Source organism: Trachurus trachurus (assembly GCF_905171665.1).
Source record: "Trachurus trachurus genome assembly, chromosome: 12".
NCBI lineage: Eukaryota > Metazoa > Chordata > Actinopteri > Carangiformes > Carangidae > Trachurus > Trachurus trachurus.
In genome coordinates this window covers 9,549,775-9,568,558 of record NC_139908.1, presented here as the reverse complement: position 1 = coordinate 9,568,558, position 18,784 = coordinate 9,549,775, and the positions used below count along the sequence as shown (strand labels likewise).

General features: G+C 40.9%; 1 protein-coding gene across 1 annotated transcript in view; it reads right to left on the bottom strand.

Moving 5' to 3' along the window:
* Positions 1-18,784, bottom strand: part of lamc3 (laminin, gamma 3) — a gene marked incomplete at both ends in the record, with an annotated part of 111,749 nt that overhangs the window by 68,278 nt on the left and 24,687 nt on the right. Inside the window, 2 exons of the mRNA XM_083983926.1 lie at positions 13,894-14,060; positions 15,822-15,952. Coding sequence (XP_083840052.1) covers positions 13,894-14,060; positions 15,822-15,952 — 298 coding nt within the window. The remainder of the gene's footprint in view (positions 1-13,893; positions 14,061-15,821; positions 15,953-18,784) is intronic.

Here is an 18,784-nt window from a genome sequence, read left to right as displayed (position 1 = left end):
TACTAAGAGCAGCAGAACAGTTTAAAGGTGGTGCGTGTACGTGGGATGAAGACTGCCACAAGCAGTCCACACACACACACACGCACGCACAAAATGAGTGGAAGTGAGACAGAGCAAATCACTTAAAGCTGTTTTGTTCAACAAGTTTAACACAAGGACCACTACACACAGCTTTGTATAGCACGTGTTCGGCCATCTTGACCATATTTATAGGTCTGTCCGCCCACAACCACCTCTTCCACATGCTGCTTTCCTCGACCCCGTCCCGGTGACCACACAGCATGTGCATCACTGCCACTGTGGAGGCTCCGTGCAGGTACGAAGGCTGACACAGCTCCACGCTCGGTGCAATACTACACAAAGGACTCTCTGCTGTGATTGATGGAGACACCTCCTCAAACACTACGCCTCGTACAGTTTCAGATGACCGTCACTGCAGAGAGGATTACAGGAAGAATACTTCACACTGGGAATATACTGTACTGTAAAGGCTGCAGCTCACCACTAGTGCACTCCTATGTTTCTCAATTACAAAGACACAGGGACGTGTTTGTAGGTAAAAGCAAAAAGAGCATCTTTACACCATGGTGGAAGGGCAATAATAACAACTCTTAAAGGGGACATATTGTGGAAATATCACTTTTTGAAGGCTCTTTAACATATATTTGGGTGTTTGTCTTGCCTTCCGGCCCCCAAAATGTGAGAATTGACAAAAAAGTCTGTAATGTGCAGGCTCCCTAGGTTGAAATCCACGTGGTTTTATGAGTTGTTCCCTTAGTTGTCTTCCAGTGATGTAATTAGGGTTTGAATTTGCATAATCCCACCCCTACCTGGGACTGGTAGAAGGGGCGGGGCAGGGCGAGCAGTGTCATTTGCATTTAAAGGTACAGGCACTGAAACCAGCTGTTCTGAACGATGAACAGAGCTGTGATGTTTGATCATTGGGGTATTTTGACCAAAGCATGTCACAGATATGTCTTTAAGACACATGGGAACTATTTTAATTTGTGGAAAGGGGGCATAATATGTCTCCTTTAAATTATGATTAGAGAAAATTGTAGTTTTGGTTAAATCAATAAATGAATGAACTGCACAAATGAGTGCTTCAGTGGTGTAGTGGGGATTTTTTTTAGCAGGAGGGACACATGGTTTATGATGTCATAAAAAAAAAGCATATAAAAAGTTTCAAGTTTGTCAGATATGGAAACTATAGCTAAGCAGCTACAAAAATGTGTGCTGGACTGCTTTTTTCTCATTAGCACAAGCTCACATACTACTCATTACAACAAAACAGGCCTAGAGACACGCTCAAGTCACACCACACACACTGTCGTCAACAACAACAGCAACAGATGTTTACTGACGTCATCGTTATCGTTTATTCGTTTCGGGTGATTTGTCATTTTAAGACAGGGTTCATTAGCCGAAACTATTGAACAAGTTCTGTAGTGCTGGTATGGCTTTTCTCTTCTTTTTTTGTCTTGAAAATGACATGTTTCTCAATGATTTGATTTGTTATTTTTTAAACAACGATGGTGTGAGTTTTGGACTTTGACATGCAGACAGACTGGTGGAACAAGGGGTCAAAGTACCAACACCCTTCATTCACTGTACAACAATCCTCCCCTCAAAACGCCTCCGCCACAGAACCTCCCACAAGCAGCAATTACATTTATTTATCTAATGAAATATTTCCAGGAGACAGTGTCGGTGTCTATGGTGACAACCTGTCTGTTACGCATAGCAACAAACTCATTATCTAATGTCATACATGTGGTAACTGCAGTCAGTACAGTAAGTCAAGAAAAGTAAAAGGTCAGCCTCCATCTTAACCCATTTGAATAAGCCTTCATTAGAGTCTGACCAACTTTACTCTCTGTGGACGAATCCATTACAAAAAACTTGCTGCATAAAAAGGGATGAACTAAGAGCCAGTGGCACTAACCTCTCATGGGGGGGGCCGGTCCTGCTGCTCTTCAGACTCCTGCTGAAGGCTTCTGAGGGTTTTTTTTTTTTTTTCTCCCCCCATTTGCATACCATGCCCATTTAGGCGTGGACATTGCCCTCATGTTGCTCCTTGGGGCTTTGTCTTATAGAAGATTAGCCTGAGTGTACAGTGAAAGCCATGTTCCTCTTTGTCTCCAGTGGGTTTTACTAGTGCACCGACACTTAAATCCCAGAATGGACACAGAAATATTTGGGTCCGATCATGATTGAGTGATCATGCCAGCAATAAAAAAGTTAGGCTGGTTTAATTCTCACAAGATGGATAATAACCCTGAGACCGCGGCTCCCCCAACCCCCTGAATGTTCAACATCAATCTTGAGTGTTATGAAATATTTGATCAAAGGACATTAAAACCACATTCTGTCTTGTACAACACATGTCAAACATGAAGAGAACATAATTGTACATAATTACCATGTAAATTGCAATAGACTATGACAGACATGAGAAAATATTTTCATGTTTGTCTCAGATTGAAACCAAACTATTTTTTATCTACTTGGATGTTGGCGGCAGCAAAAAGCCTGGACTTGTGCAAGCTCAGCGGTCAATGAAGGCTGTGAAATTAAAAAGAAAAGAAAAAAAGAAAAAAACATCAGTGACAAATGAAGCTACACTAAGTTTTCCTGATCGAATCATGTCGGCAAATTCACTGAACTCGGCTCCAGTCGTCTTTCAGCAGCGATGCTCGGTTCTGCGAGGTCAAGCGGGGTTTGCCGCTGCACCTCTGAGGTGATGCAATCCAACATCTTATTGTCTTATGCCCTTTGTATGAATAGTTTCTTAGTAGTGTTGCAGAAGACGCCGCAGACAGGGAGCACAACCCCCTGCAGGCACAATGATTTCTCATTTTTACATCTAATTTGCCAGACGAATGGGATGTCGGACTAGCGCGGAGAGTAGAACATCAGCAGTGATAAGAAACCGCTCCATGAGGGACTGTGCTGCACATATATATCTGTACGACCTTTAGTGTAGCTTTACAAACACATCTGACCTCGGCATGGCTCACACATTTCTCAGCCTTTCAGGTTCAAATGTGATTTTTTTTTTTTTTTGGCTTCCAAAAACCTAGCTTCTGCAATCCTCATCTCAGTCGTCCATCAACACTGTTTACAGCACCAAGGGGGTTTAAGACTGTGCAATCCTCATAATTGTGTAATTCTCCTTTCCACTAATGCTAAAGGAATGTGTAAGACGGTGATTTATGCAGAACAGAGTCTTGTTATCTTATATATTTTTTTCTAATCTTTATTTATTTATTTTTACTACAGTTTAATATTGCAAAGAGAAAATAATCAGCAACCGCTCTGTTATGCTGACAGGCTCTACATGCTTACGTACACAGCTACTGTCACTGCAAGGGTTTGTGGGAGTATCAGGGCCATTTACTCATATGTTTACATAACCACAACAACTTCTGCTGCCATCAGGACTGAGACAGGGATATGATGATGTCTGGGATGCTCACAACACAAGTGACTTCAGAGGAATCATCTTCAACGTGAGAATAATATAAAACCAGACAAGCCTCGACCACGTAACGCTGATCAAACCAGAAGAAAGAGCATTTTAATTCAATTACGATGCATGATGGGACGTATGCTAATTAGACAACACTGTTCCTTAATTAACTTTGTTTGATGCAATTAATCCAAACGGCTTAGCAGGACTTTCATTCAGCTCATTGGTTAAAGTCACTATGATTTCAAGTTTTCAAATGATCTGCATGAACAAAATAAAGTCCAGCACACTGCAGTTTTTATACTTAAAACAACATAGATGTTATAAATTGCAGTTATACACTTGTCAGCTTTCTCACATTAATCTAAACACACTACAAGCTGTACAGTATCTTATGGAGATTTTTTAAGTCACCTGAACCCATGTATCGAATGTTTATGTGTTATAATAATAAACGATGAATATAATAGAGCAGAGGTGCAACAGTGGGAACAGAGGGTTGTTAATCATAGGGCTGGTGGTACATGAGGTTGGTGGTGGATGAGCCGTAAACTGCTCTGTCTGTGAATGTACAGGTGCAGTGCCTTTACCATGGAGATGTATTATTGATTATAATCAATGAAAAGACTTTGTCTCCCAGAGTACACTCATGTGGACTCAACCATGAAACAGTTTAGGCAAAAGGGGAAAAGGACCCCTGAAAGGAAAATTAAGTGGGACTATGTTAACAGTTGTTAATTAGCAATTTTGTAAGGAAAAGATAATTATTTTACATTAATCTGTATAAACATACAGTAGGTCTGACTGCATCATCTGCTTCTTTCCAATGTTATTCCATATTCCATGTTTTCTTGTCTGTACACAACATGTATGACTTTACATGTCTGCCTGTCCTCCTCTGTTGTCCCCCTCTTAGGGGTTTTGTTCTCAGATGATGTGAGGGTCTAAGGGCAGAGGATGTTGTTAAGATGCTGTGTAAAGCCCTTTGAGACACACTGTTTGTAACAATGGGCTATACAAATAAACTTGCCTCGCCTTGCCTTGTAAATGCAACATGGGAACAGATTAATTTTAGAGGAAATATTTAGCTGGGATTAAAGGAGACGTCATAGCCAACCCATTACAAACAAAAACAAAAACTGTACTAAAGATTAGAGAATGAAAACAATGTTCATCAATATTCTCAACTTTTCCAAGAACTAATTATCCATTAGCATTTAGCAGTCTTGTCAGAAGAACAAGGTGATGAATCAGCCATTAAAACAAAAGCTGTTTTAAGATAAGGCAGCTTCTACTGTTGTGTCATACACTGTACTGTACTCTACTGGCAATGTTGTTCTGTGTAATGACTACAAACAGGCTTTTTCAGGCTCTTTGATCTAAGCTAGGTTACTAATTTGACCTGGGGTTTTAATTACTAACTCACTTTAATTACTACACATTGTAACTCTTACACTTTAATAGAGAAAAACATGCAAAGTTGGGTTTGTTTTCCCAAATTACCTCTGCTGTGACTTTTCCTGTCACTCTATCTGACGAGTTTACACAAGCTGATACTCCTATTAAGGCTGAATCACCATGTTACTCAACAACAATTATTGAAGTGAAAAGTGTTTATTTTCAGACTCTCATATCAATAGAGGAGTCTCTCTGTCCAGTGTGGTGCAATTAAAGTTTATGTTCGAAGCAAAACAATTTCCTTTTCCTCTCACCTTAATCGAAGAACTGAGCATAATAGACACACGGGAGGGTGATTTACAAGAGCTACAACACGATCGCTACAAGGTTGGTTTTCACTGATGTAAGGAACAAGAAAATTGATTCAGTCAAAGTGAACCTGAATAACCTACTAAGAACATGAGCTGAATCCCAACTCCATAGAAGACCAGAAGAAATCATTATTTTAATGGTTCAAACCCAACTTGCCTTTCCTGCTCTGAAATTTGTAGGAATGTGGAAAAATATCACAGCTATTAGCTCCGAGCAGACGCTGCTTAAGTGTTCTTATGGAAATAAACGCAGAGTTCTGCACATTTCGCTCTGAGCCATACTGGTCTGAAATATAATTAAATACAGCTAAATGTGAATGTTTTTCTCTTTTTTTTTCTTCCCAGGCTTAAAACTTCCCACTTTCACTCAAGAGAATGCTGAGCGCCTTGGAGAACTGATCGCCTCTGACTCAACAGGAAAAAAAAATTGCAGCTCGAATGAAGGAAGGAAAAAAAAAAAAGCAAATCACCAGTTTAGGACGGCGTTTCCTTATCTCAGATTTTTGGGGAGGAGCTTTCAGTCAGTGTTTGATGCTGAAATAAATTTTTTCCACTTTGACAAGAAGATTGGATTGATTTCTGTGTTCCTTTGAAATCAGCTAAACTACGGCTTCTTATACAAAACATGTGTGATGGGAATGGGTCTGAACGATACACAGATAAATCATTATTGCAGTGGGAAAGGTCATTTTGAATTTCACTTACATTGAAAAAAAAAATGTAAAATTGATGGTGTGTGTGAGGCTGCTGGTGCATCGCTGTTGTACAACCATGCTTTAAATATATACATGGTGTGTTTTGATATATGAATGATGAATGATGTAGGGATTCACAGATGTGAGGCTGTGCTGCTGGGTTGAGATTTGTGCGACTCATTCTGCAGTGGATGTATCTGTGCCATGCTCTCCCACCATGCCACGCTTAAAACGACACCTCTGCATCAAAATCAACATGTTTCAATAAACATAATCTCCCACAAATATGGTGGCTCTTGCATTTGTTTACAAAACCTTGGTTGGATTACCACTTACTGTACAGTACATTGACGGAACTGGTTGAGACTGAGAGGTCATGGTTGGTGCTGGAGGCGCTGTTATTTCAGGCGGTGCTATTTTGGCAAACGATGGCAAATTCAAGGAGATGCAATAATCAACATTTGAATTTGTGAATTGCTTAAAGGGATAGTTCAACATTTTGGCAAATTGACCCATTGCCATAATCCCTATACATTTAGGAGTAGGTTCGTTACCTTTAATTGTTGGTGCAAGCTATTTTTAGAACGGCGGAGCAGAGCCGTGAGCTGCTCAGAGCTACGCTACGGAGGCTAATGGGATTTCTTGGTTTCCCTCATGAAACTCATCACATACACAATCCAACAACTCCAAAACGCTCTCGTGGACAAGTTGTGACCTGCACATTCACCACACTATGAGATAATAACAGAACGTTACGAGACAGAGTTTTTAGGGATTATAGCAATGGGCCGATTTGCCAAAATATTGAACTATCCCTTTAACTTTGGTTCCTTGTGTCCTGTACCTATTATATGGAGATCCATTGGTAATGGGATTGGGTGGTGAAGTTGCTGATAAAGAAAGTGGGAGTCACGGCTACCTTTTGTGTTTCTTTCATCTTTAATCACCAAATTCTAATCAGTTCATTCCTGAATCCAAAATGGACTTTGCCAAATTCCCTCAAGGTGTTCCCAAAACATGGCGTTCTCAAAGAAAATAGGACGGATGGATGGGCGAGCTAACAAAATAATGCCTCTGGCCCTGGCTGTTGCCAGTGCAGAAGCATACCAAGCAAACACAAGAGGAGATTAAACAGATTTTAGGCCTAAATCTACTTGTATATCTATCTTATTTCATAGTAGGAGTACTGCCAGGAGGCTTAGATGATAAGTATCTGATTTATCTACAGTATTATGAACCGTGTTACTGATATCCAAGAAAATGATCACAGCCTCCCATCTACAACTGCAGCCTTCAACCTTAAATCAGTGGCAGAGAAAGGATTTAAAGTGTCTACCTACTGGAACAGCCTCAGGCTACGCTGATGACAACATCAAGCAAACAACAAAAATTATGAAGACCTGCAGCAACCTGCTCGGGCTATAAATGATTTCAGTCTCAGAGGGGGAAAATCTTGATGAGAGTGACATCCCATTACACACACACACACACACACACAACAGCAAACTCCTGCACAACAGCCCTTTGCATATTTCTCCACACCTATTTTAAGACCACAAAGCAAACAGCAAGCAAACAAATCAGCAGTCCAATATTCACTTTTGACAAACAACCTTGACTGATAGTGGAATTGCACATAAAAAAATGTATGTAAACTCATTCAAAACCCCCCATAAAGCTATACATATCATTTCCTTGAATTACAATAATTTCAATCAAGACAGAGTTGTGTTTTCATTGTAAAAGGACGTCAGTAATGGGGTTTATTTTTATCTGGGGGTCAGTAATATATCTTGTTTTGCTGTCAACCAACCTTCTGTTCTCTAAGCTTCACATTAATGGCAGGAAGTGGCTATAAATGTTACCGTCATGTGGTATTTAGTAGAAGAACATGACGAAACCACTCTCTGTCTTCTATCTACAGCATTGCATATAGGATGAATATATTATTATGCCTCATTGACCGAGACATTATACTGACATCTTCCATCAAGGGTCACCAGTGGGTTTTACATTAATATGTTTGAATTGCTGCACGTGTTCGCTGCTATTTCAGGCATCCTGGTTGATGCAGATTGTCATTCCCCAACTGAGAAATTTGATGCTTGAGTCATATCAGTTGCCTACAGTTATAAATATCCAAACACATGCTGCATTGACTGTGATAAAAAAACCAATTTTTCAAACAGTGTACTCGCAGCTGGTTTTACGAGGCTGAAGGTGTAAAATGATGCAGAGGGCTAATTGTGTGGAAAAGAATTAATTTCAGAAGTAAGTTTTAAATCCTCACCGTTAGATTTACTGCATGCACAGTAAGAGCACGATGAAAAAGGATTTAAAATTGGCGAGGTAAAGAGGCAAAAGACTTTGTTTTATTTTGTACAGTTCAGGGTTTATCTTAATTATGCTCATATTGTTGAGTTTCATGGTTTTCTAACCCTCCAAAGGTCAAGAGTCTGTTATAGTTTATTCTCCCTGCTAAAGTGAGACTTATCATCGTTGTTATTATTAGCATTTTTTACCAGATTTGTTGGAAAATGGTTGGTTTCCATCAGCACCAGCAGCGGTCATCATCATTTCACTGCACGTGTTTTGTTTTCATTTCACAATGTCTTTTTTTTTTTTTTGCATCACAGTAATTGGAGTTGATGCTGCAAAGTGTTTGTGAATTAGGTGCTGCCTAACTGGAATATCTCTGGTTAAAAGGTTTAGACTATAACAATTATAATTGTATTACATTCTTTATGACATGAATTGCAATTTTTTTTTAATATAATTTATTTTTCTGTGCCCTGCACTGTAAAAAGATATCTCACTACTGAATGCTCATGTGCTCTTCTGCCGTAACAATCTCAGGTCAGCACCAGGCTAACTTAGCACAACAGCTGGAAACACTGTGAATCCATGAGCCTGGCTGTGTCAGAGGGGGAGTAATTGCACAAACTAGCACTTAATTAGTACTTTTAGAGGCGTCGCCTTAAAGTCAACTCACTGCTTTTTATTTTTTCAGCAGCCTGATCAACAGTTTGGCAGGTTGTGAACTTTACACACCGGGTCTTGTTTCAAAATGATTGAACCCCAAAAGCTGACTGTGGAGAGGGGTGGTGGGAGCAGAGGGCAGCAATGACCTGGATTGCCAGAGACAGTGCTACTCTTTTTTTTGTTTGTTCCGCTAAGATGCTTTCACCTCCACCTGTCCGGTTAAATGAACACTGGTTAACACTGAACAGAGGGAAAGGAAACTGAGGAAGGGAGGGAGAGGGTTTGGCGGCAGATATACATACTATACTATACTAAAAACATAAAGAATAAAATAAGTCTTAAGTGGCATTCACAACGTCAGTGCAGTGAGCGACCCTGTTCATGTAAATCTTCACCTATTACCTGCTAATTGTATGTCAATGTGCAAGTCTTAAAGGTCTCACAGCACTGACCATCTCCATTATGAAAATGACACGGCATTAGTAATATTGCTGTTTTTTCCACCCACTTCAAAGCTGTGGTAATAATAGTGTTTTTACATATCCTCATAAAGAAGTAAAAGGTCATGCTACAAGAGAAGCAATATATTCTTTCACTCCAGATACTTGTTACACCAATGCTAATCTCACACTTTTGATCTTTGCGATTACCAGGAGAGCTGAGAATGAAAGAGAAAAAAAAAACACACAATGTGAGGTGTTATCTTGTTGCCAGTGTGTGACATGCAGCGCTTAAAGAAAACACCTCAAGTTAATCACAACGACTAAAAAATAACAATTTACTTGATAAAACTGAGCATTTCCCACAGAGAGTGGAGTCTTAAACTACAGCTGAAGACAAAACTACTGCATTAAGCTCCTCTTTTGTCGTAATTATTCATTTTCCTCAGCTGCTGTGTTACACACCGAATAATGAAATACACAATGTACGTGTCACATGAGACCTGCCTGCCTCTGCTTTTATGTTCTTAGGTTCCAGGATCTTTTTTTATTTCTTTCTCCCAGTTCAAAACTGACTCATAACAGATCACAATCACATGCTACAGCGCTGGGAACAAGTGGCAGGCGGATACACTGTAGGCAATGTAAATCTTGTGTCTTTTAGTTCCTGCAAAGCTTGGGATCATGCTCCTTGAGGGAACATGAAAACCCCTGGATTAGACCTTTATTGTATATCTTGAAAATGCATCTTACCCATTTTCTCTTATTTCAGTGCAGTCTACAGTCGCAGGCAGCAAAAAGCGCTGGTACAAGTTGTCTCAGCCGCCTCAAGCCCACAAATATTTCAAACCTGAGACCTCTGACAGCTCAGCCCATATGTGTGCAAATGAAGACATCTCTTCCATAACTAGTAAGTAAGCAGAGAGGTAGAACGACCAGCTTGACATTGTGTGAAATCTCTGCAGTCACAACAATAACAGTATGTGTACGTACTGTTTGGTACAACAATGCAGTTAGATTTTAAAAGTAGAAACAGGATATGACTAATGAGATGATATTAACCAGGCCTGCACCATATCAGCAAAATGTGCGATGATGACACTGTTCAACATTGCAATGATGATGATGGATGGATGATATGACTTGCAATAAATACGGTAACAAATATTCAGGTGTACTATACTGTATATATTAAAGCAGAAGTGAGTGATCCGGTCGTTTTCGCTAATGCTGCGTTCCAGGCAGGCTTTTGAAATCGTAAATTACAGCTTCAAGTCACAACTTACGACTTTGTAGCGTTTCAGGCAACCCACTCGTGTTTTTCCGACCTGTTTTACCGGTGAAAGTCACTATAACGGCCACTCGTAACTTCCGACCGGTGAACTCGTACCAGATCGAACTGGTACCACTTCACGGTCGGAAAAATACGAGTTTCCTTGAACGCACCATAACAGTCCTCGTCGCTACGTCACCACATTCACGGCGTTCCTTGGCTGCACACACAGCCCTGCATGCCGTTCTCTCTCCTCATTGGATAAAAACTGTAGGATACGATAAATGTTTTCTCCTCGGCTCAGAGCAGAGCAGAGTGACTGACAGACCCGTGTTTCAGACCAAACACTCTATGTAAGTGATTGCTGTCGGAAGATATAACTATTTAAGACTTATATTAACACAAATATATCACTTACTTCTGCTTTAACCATAGAGCTCCAGTGTCTCTTGCTTAAATAGGCACCCTGCTAACTGACAGCGACTCAATACGCTGTCGTACATATGCCAGGCCTGTAGTGGTGCTGTAAAACTGCCACACAAATACACCAAAACAGAGAAAAAGACTGGAAAGCTTAGGGCTTCATGTAGCTCACTGGGTTGAGCAGGCGCTCCATATACAGAGTAGGCATGGGCATTTCGAGTAATTTTCTCATTGAGTAACCTAACCTGTGTTGTGTCCCAAATCGCGCACTTGTGCACTTACACTTAATATTTTGAGTGCATAAGTGCGTTCACACTGAGCAGTGCGTGAAAATGTAGTGCGCTATGCGCACTCAATTGGCGCACTCAAACGGCCAGAAAATTGAGTGTGGATCGATGGACACTTTCCACACTTAACGGCCGCCATCTTGGTGACGTAGCGGAAGCACGTCACTACTTTTCAAACGGCGGCGGTTGCTTTGAGCAGCGACGGAGCTGACACCGGCCTAAATGTCTTTAAAAAACACTAATAACAGCACAACAACAACACTAACACAATAAAACACAACTTAATAGCTTGTTTTGATCGGCAAAAGGCGCTGTCAAGTGTCGGCGATAGGGCTCCAACGGCCGGTTGCTATGGTTGCAATCAGAATTTAAAAAAATAGAAGAAGCAGCTGTCGAGTCATTTCCTGTAAGTGCGCAGCAGCAGTGTTTGATTTGAGACGGTACTAACCTGTGGAAATTGAGAGAAGTGTGCGATTTGAGACACAGCACTGGTCTTACTCGAGTACCCGATTACTTTAAAAAATAGAATGAATGACCCATACTTCTATGTCAGTAATGCACTCTGTCCGTCAGACAGAGCGCATTACTGTCACAATATCAGGTGTAATAAGAGTAGAGATTGGAGTTTAAGATGCACTATGGGCATTTTTTTCCCAGTCATTAGCGGTGCTTTTTTATTAGTCCAACACTACATTTTGGCGACTACTACGCTCCTCTCTGCCTCGCATCGTCTCAGGAAATAACTCGTAAGGTTTCGGAGTGTTTGTATTTTCTAACAGACTTGATGATACCTACAGTATTGTCTCCCTCCCTACGGCTCACCCCAAGGAAACCACCACAGATTCTTGTAAAAGGTTTGAGAGTTCGAGGCTCGATCCAAAAATGCTTTTAAAACACAGCAAAAAACCATGTTGTTTGATCCAAAACTGTTTAACACTACGAAAAACCCGAACCATGGCATGATTATGTAGTTAGATCCGACACTAGACTGTGCTCTAACGTGACATTTTTTTAATCCTAGGTTAACCGGGTAATAATTCGTAACCAATTAGCAGATTGCCTACTCAGGTACTCGAGTACCCGGGTAACCATGCACATGCCTAACACAGAGGCAATACTATTCCTCGCTACAGCTCGAATCCCCCCTCTGTCTCCCCATTTCCTGTCTCTCAATCCTATCTATTAAAGGCATAAAAGCCTTAGCCCTAACATTTATCAAACAATAGTAAAATAGTCTAAAAGCAAATTAACAATTTTCATTCATATTCCATCAATGGCATGAATGTAGAAGCATAGATTATTACCTTAGATTATTTTAAAACATGAAAATAACACAATTTCTGCTGTTTATAGGCTCTACATATTTACACAGACACACACACACACACACACACACACACACACACACACACGCTTTTCATTTAGTTTACATTTTACCACTTGGTGTATTTCATGTATCTAATTACGCTCAAGCAGATTTGCTGATTGTAATCATTCATCAGCAAATAAAATTATGTCTTTGTCAAAATATTTTTGCCCAAACACAGTGAGAATATTATGATGGAGGAAATAGGAAAGGTTGGTGTGGCAGAGTGAGCTCCAAGCCAGATAGAGACGTGCAATTACACAGTGCATTCATTTTACCGCTTCCACATTCCGTGTCTCTTTTATATGGCGTGCGTTTATTTATTAATATACTGCATTGATTAAGTTGGGCACAGTACTCTATTTAAGACACCATCTGCTTGGAACCATGAGTAAGAGTAATTAAAACAAGCTCACGGCTTAATAGAATTCAGCAAAAAAAAAAAAAAAAGAAAGAAAGAAGAAGAAGAAAAAACAAAAACAATTTGCAAGGCGCTCTCCTTTATGGTTTTTATCCCTCAGCCAATTACATTTCATCCTCGACAGCATTCAGTAAAAGTGCAGAGTGATGAGCCAAACCTGATAATGCTCATGCTAATTCACACATACAGAAACACAAACATATGTTAATAAGTGCAGATTTACATACAGTGCACACACACACACACACACACACAGACTCAGTGAGCTGTTATTAGCAATGTTTTTAGAATATTTATGGGCTTTATTCTGCAGCGCTGCCACAACATTCATTTCATTATTGCTGGATTCCACTTAAATAAGCGATACCTGAGATGTGGTGGGAGGTAAATGGTAAAAAACACTTGTGTGAGGCTCAGTTCAGCATAATACAATACCTTTCAATTTACAGCATAATGAGAATCAATCAGTAGCTGCTCTGCCATGCTGTTCCTGACTGTAATCTTTTCCTCTCCACAGTAATGGAAGCTGTTATGTAGTATCCGCTCTCTCACTGCGGCTAATGCAAAAGCTCCATGTGAGGAAATCAAACTTTTAAAAGGGGGGCAGATGAAAGGTGCTGCTCTGATGGATGTTTCGGGACCAACGACAGCCTGAGATTGTCACTTGAATTCAACACTGCCCTGTGGATTTTTTTTTTTTTTTTTTTTTGCAGAAGGCTGCACCTGATGGGTTTGTGACAGCGGGCCAGAGGCAAGGCTACTCACTCAGACACTCGTTGGCGGAGTCCCCAGTGGCCCTGGCCCAGGGTCTGTCCTGGTAAAAGGGGTGACATCTCTGGCAGTCCACTCCCACTGTGTGATGTTGGCAGGAACAGACCAGGCCACCATGTTCCCCCTCAACACACTCGCTGGCGTGACCGTGACACTTACACCTAAGGGAAACATTGACAGATAGTTATGTAAAAGGGGGGCTGCTGCGAGTACAACTTTTCCTATATACGCTCTCCCTCTCTGACGCGCTGACTCGACTGTAGACATGCTTATGTGCGCCGTGTCTGCAGCAGAAGGCGGACGAGAGGGTAAAGTGAGAAGGTATTTCCACTGTAAGGAGTTGTCACTTCCTATTATCTTTCACAGAAATAAACATGGCCTGAGATGAGGTGGGGTTTTCATTCCCCTTCAACAACTGCGCTATTCATCTGTGCTGTCAGCGCTAATACGCTCACACTGCCCCAGACTATTAGAAGCAGCAACAAGCATGTGCAATATCTATATGAATCATAATATGTGCATTTGGATTAAACCTAAACAACGTTTAGTGATCTAAATATCCTTTTTGTGCATCCACATCAATATAGTTTCATTTTCATAACGCCATCCTCCTCCTTTCCCTCTGAATATAGAAAGCCTATCATTTCATATAGCAGCTATGCCTCGCTGGGTGTGTGCACCGCTTCCTGGCAGTGTCGCTGCTTCTGTCGAGTGGCAGTGATAGGGGGGACATGAGCCCTGAGTGGCAGGCTCTGTCAGATTTAGCCAGCTGTCCCGCATCCAGACTTATTCCTCTGGCCTGAAGCTCAGACCCAGTTATTTCTGTTGTCATCAAGACAACGACAACAACCAAGCGCAGCTTTGAATCCACACATCAGCTGGAGTAAACTTTATCTGTTCGGTGATAATTATAACGCAATATGATACACAGGGGTTGACCTAAGCTGTACAGGCAGCATATGCGCAGTAGAAAAAAAGCGATATGCAATATGTTAAAGCCTCATGTTACACTAGAACGAAACAGATGCATAAACAGCATTTTTATATATTTTTTTATATATGTGAGGATTATTACCACCATAATTCAAGGACGTTTATTTCTACTTTGGGTTACGCTGCAGAAAATCACATGGAGCCTTTCACAGCATCAGTGATCAGTTAAGAGTAAATCACGGGGGGGTGGAGCACTGGCGGTGTGAAGGCATGTGTATTTTCACTGAAAGCACTGGTACAAAGCTAACATGTTGTCATGATGTGGGCCTCTTCCCAAGGTGCTGTGACATTGATGGGTAATTTGTCATGCCGCCGCGGTGATCCTAAGTGTTTATGACAGATGTCGGATCAAGTTTATATTCTTTCTGAAGGCTTCATCTCAACTGCTTAATTGTCCACTCCTATCTGCAGCGGGAAGGTGCAGCCTGGCCTTTGGCGTCACGTCCTCTCTCATTACTTTGAGTTATAAACCAAAAGAAGTGGAAGGAGGATGGAGGAATATCTCGGTTTACCCTATCTGATGGCAACCTGACAGGCAGCACGGTGCTTTTTTTTATTTCTTTTTATCAGCTCTGCAAACAGCTGTCTCACTAACGACTGTGTATATATAGAGCAAATATATACTATCAAATGTACTTTGAAGGGAAGACGATTCTTCCTGAAAATGTTTTCCTATCAATATAACAAGGACATTTTTATCTTTAATACACAGCATCTGCAAACTCATTGGCAAACAGTGAATGTATCTGGTAAAAAAAAAAAAAACACTAAAGTACCCTTCAACATCACAAAAACTTTTTTTTTTTTTGGTTTTCAACTCACCCGCCGTCTCATGGGGCAAACCTCAAGGTCAAAACTCTAAAGTGATTCAGTGGTAACATTTCAGAAAGGTTGCTGCCCTAGAGGCCACGTGTTCTGGTGGCTCTTACCTGCCACCCACAGAGAAATCCGAGATGGCATAGAAGTAGGAGCGCAACACTTTGGCATCCTTGAAGAACTCGTCTCCAAAGGTGTTAAGCCTGTCCAAAGAGATGAGCAGGTCAGTGGCTGTCACCCATTCCTGGAAAAGAAGAAGAAGAAAAAAAAAAAGGATGGGAAGAAGAAAGGACCGGCATGGTGAAGAGGGACGTTAGAAAACACCTTTTGATGTCAGCCACTTTACAAAATTGGAATGAAAGCGAGCCAGAGGGGGGCAGTGTGTTGGCTGGCTGGCTGTTGCTCCTGGAGACGGAAAGGTATATACAGGAAGTAAGAGTGAGAAGAACAGAAAGTGAGCATTAATGAAGAGAGACCAGGGGAGCAAGCGATTTGTAAAGATAGCAAACAAAAGAAAAGACACAGTAAAGAAAAGAAAAAGTTGGAGTGGAGAGTTGGTGTTTTTCAACGGAGACGGGGGGTGACGGTGTTACGGCAGGGGAAAGGAGCAGATGTAATGGGGAGATAATGAGTATGGTGTAGGAAATTGAGTTAATGTCAGAAAGAAGGGTGAGGAAAGAGGGGGATTAATGGAGACAAAAGCCAAAATTTGAAAAAAACACATGAGAAAAGAGACAACAGTGCAGCACCGCTTCGGTATAATGGATGGCACTTGGCAAAGCTCCTATCCCTGATATGATTTAAGCTCCTCTGTTTGAGCCCACTGCAAAGGTAAAGACAGGATGAAGAGTGGGAGAAGAAAGTGAAGAGGGATAACACAAACAGAGGAAAAGCAAACGGGAAGCGCAATAGTGGGTGGAAGATAAAAGCGAGGCCAGGTAAAGGGAGAACAAATGACATGAGGAATCTCTTACCTGTGAACCAACTTTAAAACAAATAGCTGGAGAGAAACTTTCTGTCTGTTTCTTGGCTGGTTTGGGACTCTGTGGCAGTCCTGCAAAAGCTTGTAATGCTGTACGTTTTGAAGTTTCTCCCCAGAGGTGTCTTTGAAGTGTGGCAATGGGAGAGAAAGAGACCGCGGCGGATGGGCCTTAGACTAAAAACATGTGTGATGAGTTCATTCAGTCATGGTTTTCTCAGGCGCTATAGTTTGTCTTTGTAGTGCTAAAGCCCAGCAAATACCACCTATCAGGTGAGACTATTTCAGCCCGTTGAAATATAGTATACAAATAATTTACCCTGTTGGCATACACATTACGATATACCTCTGCCATGTTAACTCATTGAGTGCCGCTCTGTTTTTCAAAGCTTTAATCCTGATGCCAGCAATTTAGCATATATATTTTAACATTGTTGACGATTTTTGTATTGCCACAGGGTATTCTATATTATAGCTATGGACAAATACTATGGCTCGTTTGAAAGGTGAAACTTTCTGCTTCCAATGGGGACAAACCGTTAATTTCTACATGCCTTTGTTCCTGAGCAACCCCAAGATAAACAGTGGCCAGTTTTCATAAAAATCCCTGCTTGTTTTCTTGAAATGGAGATACAGCATCTTTTATGAAATATGTGCCGTTGGTGCATGCTTGTGTAAGATAGACATTGTTTTTCTATTCACAAAACCACCATGGGGGGTACTACAAAACAACATATACATATAACACAACTACTGCTAGACCAGGCGGGACTGCTATATGAGATCCCTTCCTGTTCGGCTCTGAGCTGTGGGAGCATCGTGGGTGAAAGCAGAGCAGCTGTGCTCCAGTCAAACTCTTTTGTTCTCAGATATTTTGCATAAAGCATATAGACACAAATGACATCAGGATTGAAGCTGAACGTGTTCGCTAACTAGTGGTGCCAAGCCGTAACAGTGGATTTAAAGATATGGACTGTTTTATTCAGCAATGTTTGGCGCAGAGGGTTGCATGCACGCCACTGATTTGACCCAATGCATCAACCATCAAAAGCCGAATTATGATAAAATGTCCAGATCGTGAGTTTTCATGAGATGATCGTCATCTATTTCAGTTCTGTTCATCATAGAGTTCCCGAATTTTTTTAAATCGTAAAATTACGTTTTTGGCACTCAATGAGTTAACAGTACGGTTCTAGATGATGGACATTCATCTTTCTGATTTTGTTCCTCCCCCGACACTGTTTCATACTGTTTTTCTTCCGCCCCTCACTTCAGAGAGTCAATCTATCACAGCGAACAAATAGTCCTGCTTACGTGTTTGTAAAAGTTAGTACTGTTAATGCGGAAACACAGCCGAAAGCAGCACCCATTCTGAAAATGAAGTAGGGCATTTAGGGATACTTCCGACGTTAACTGCCGGTTTGCTACGCCTGTTTCTTGCTTTATGCATTTCCAAGAAATAAACAAACAAGGATGTTGTGAGAAAGATACAAAGAACAAGAAAATGAATTTAAAAAAAGGTGGCTGTTTTTGTTGCAGCTTGTGCTCTTGAGTGTAGGGGGGAAATAATACACAAAAAAATTGTAAACAGTCCCTGCAGACAACTGCATTATCATGCCATGACAACAGCTAAAGTGGCTGAATTCAACCCATTACAAATCTTGAACAAGCTTTAAAACTCCCATTGTTGATTTTCATACTAAAGCCAAAAGACAGAAAACAATCTAGCTCGCTGGAGCTGGAAATAACTGCTTATTTTCCTTTAAGATACAAAACAATATAAAAACTGCATATAGTGCACAATGAGCCAATGTAATGACACTTCCTTTCTCCGGCGTCATTACAGTTAAACCACCTATTGTAAGTTTTACTCTGTTCAGCAAACGAGGAAAAAAGGCTTAATTGGTTAGTAGCAAGAAATATAACAAAGATGACACAGCTGAGCCCTCCCAGGGTTTCTTCACAGGTACCACACATGATCTCTGTCTCTGCTTAAAAATAGCACTGCTGTAAAAGTTCAGAACTGAGCTGTTAACTTGGAGCGGGAGAAGAAGAGGTTTTTCTTAGGGGCTTTTTTTTGATCTGTCAGCACAACCG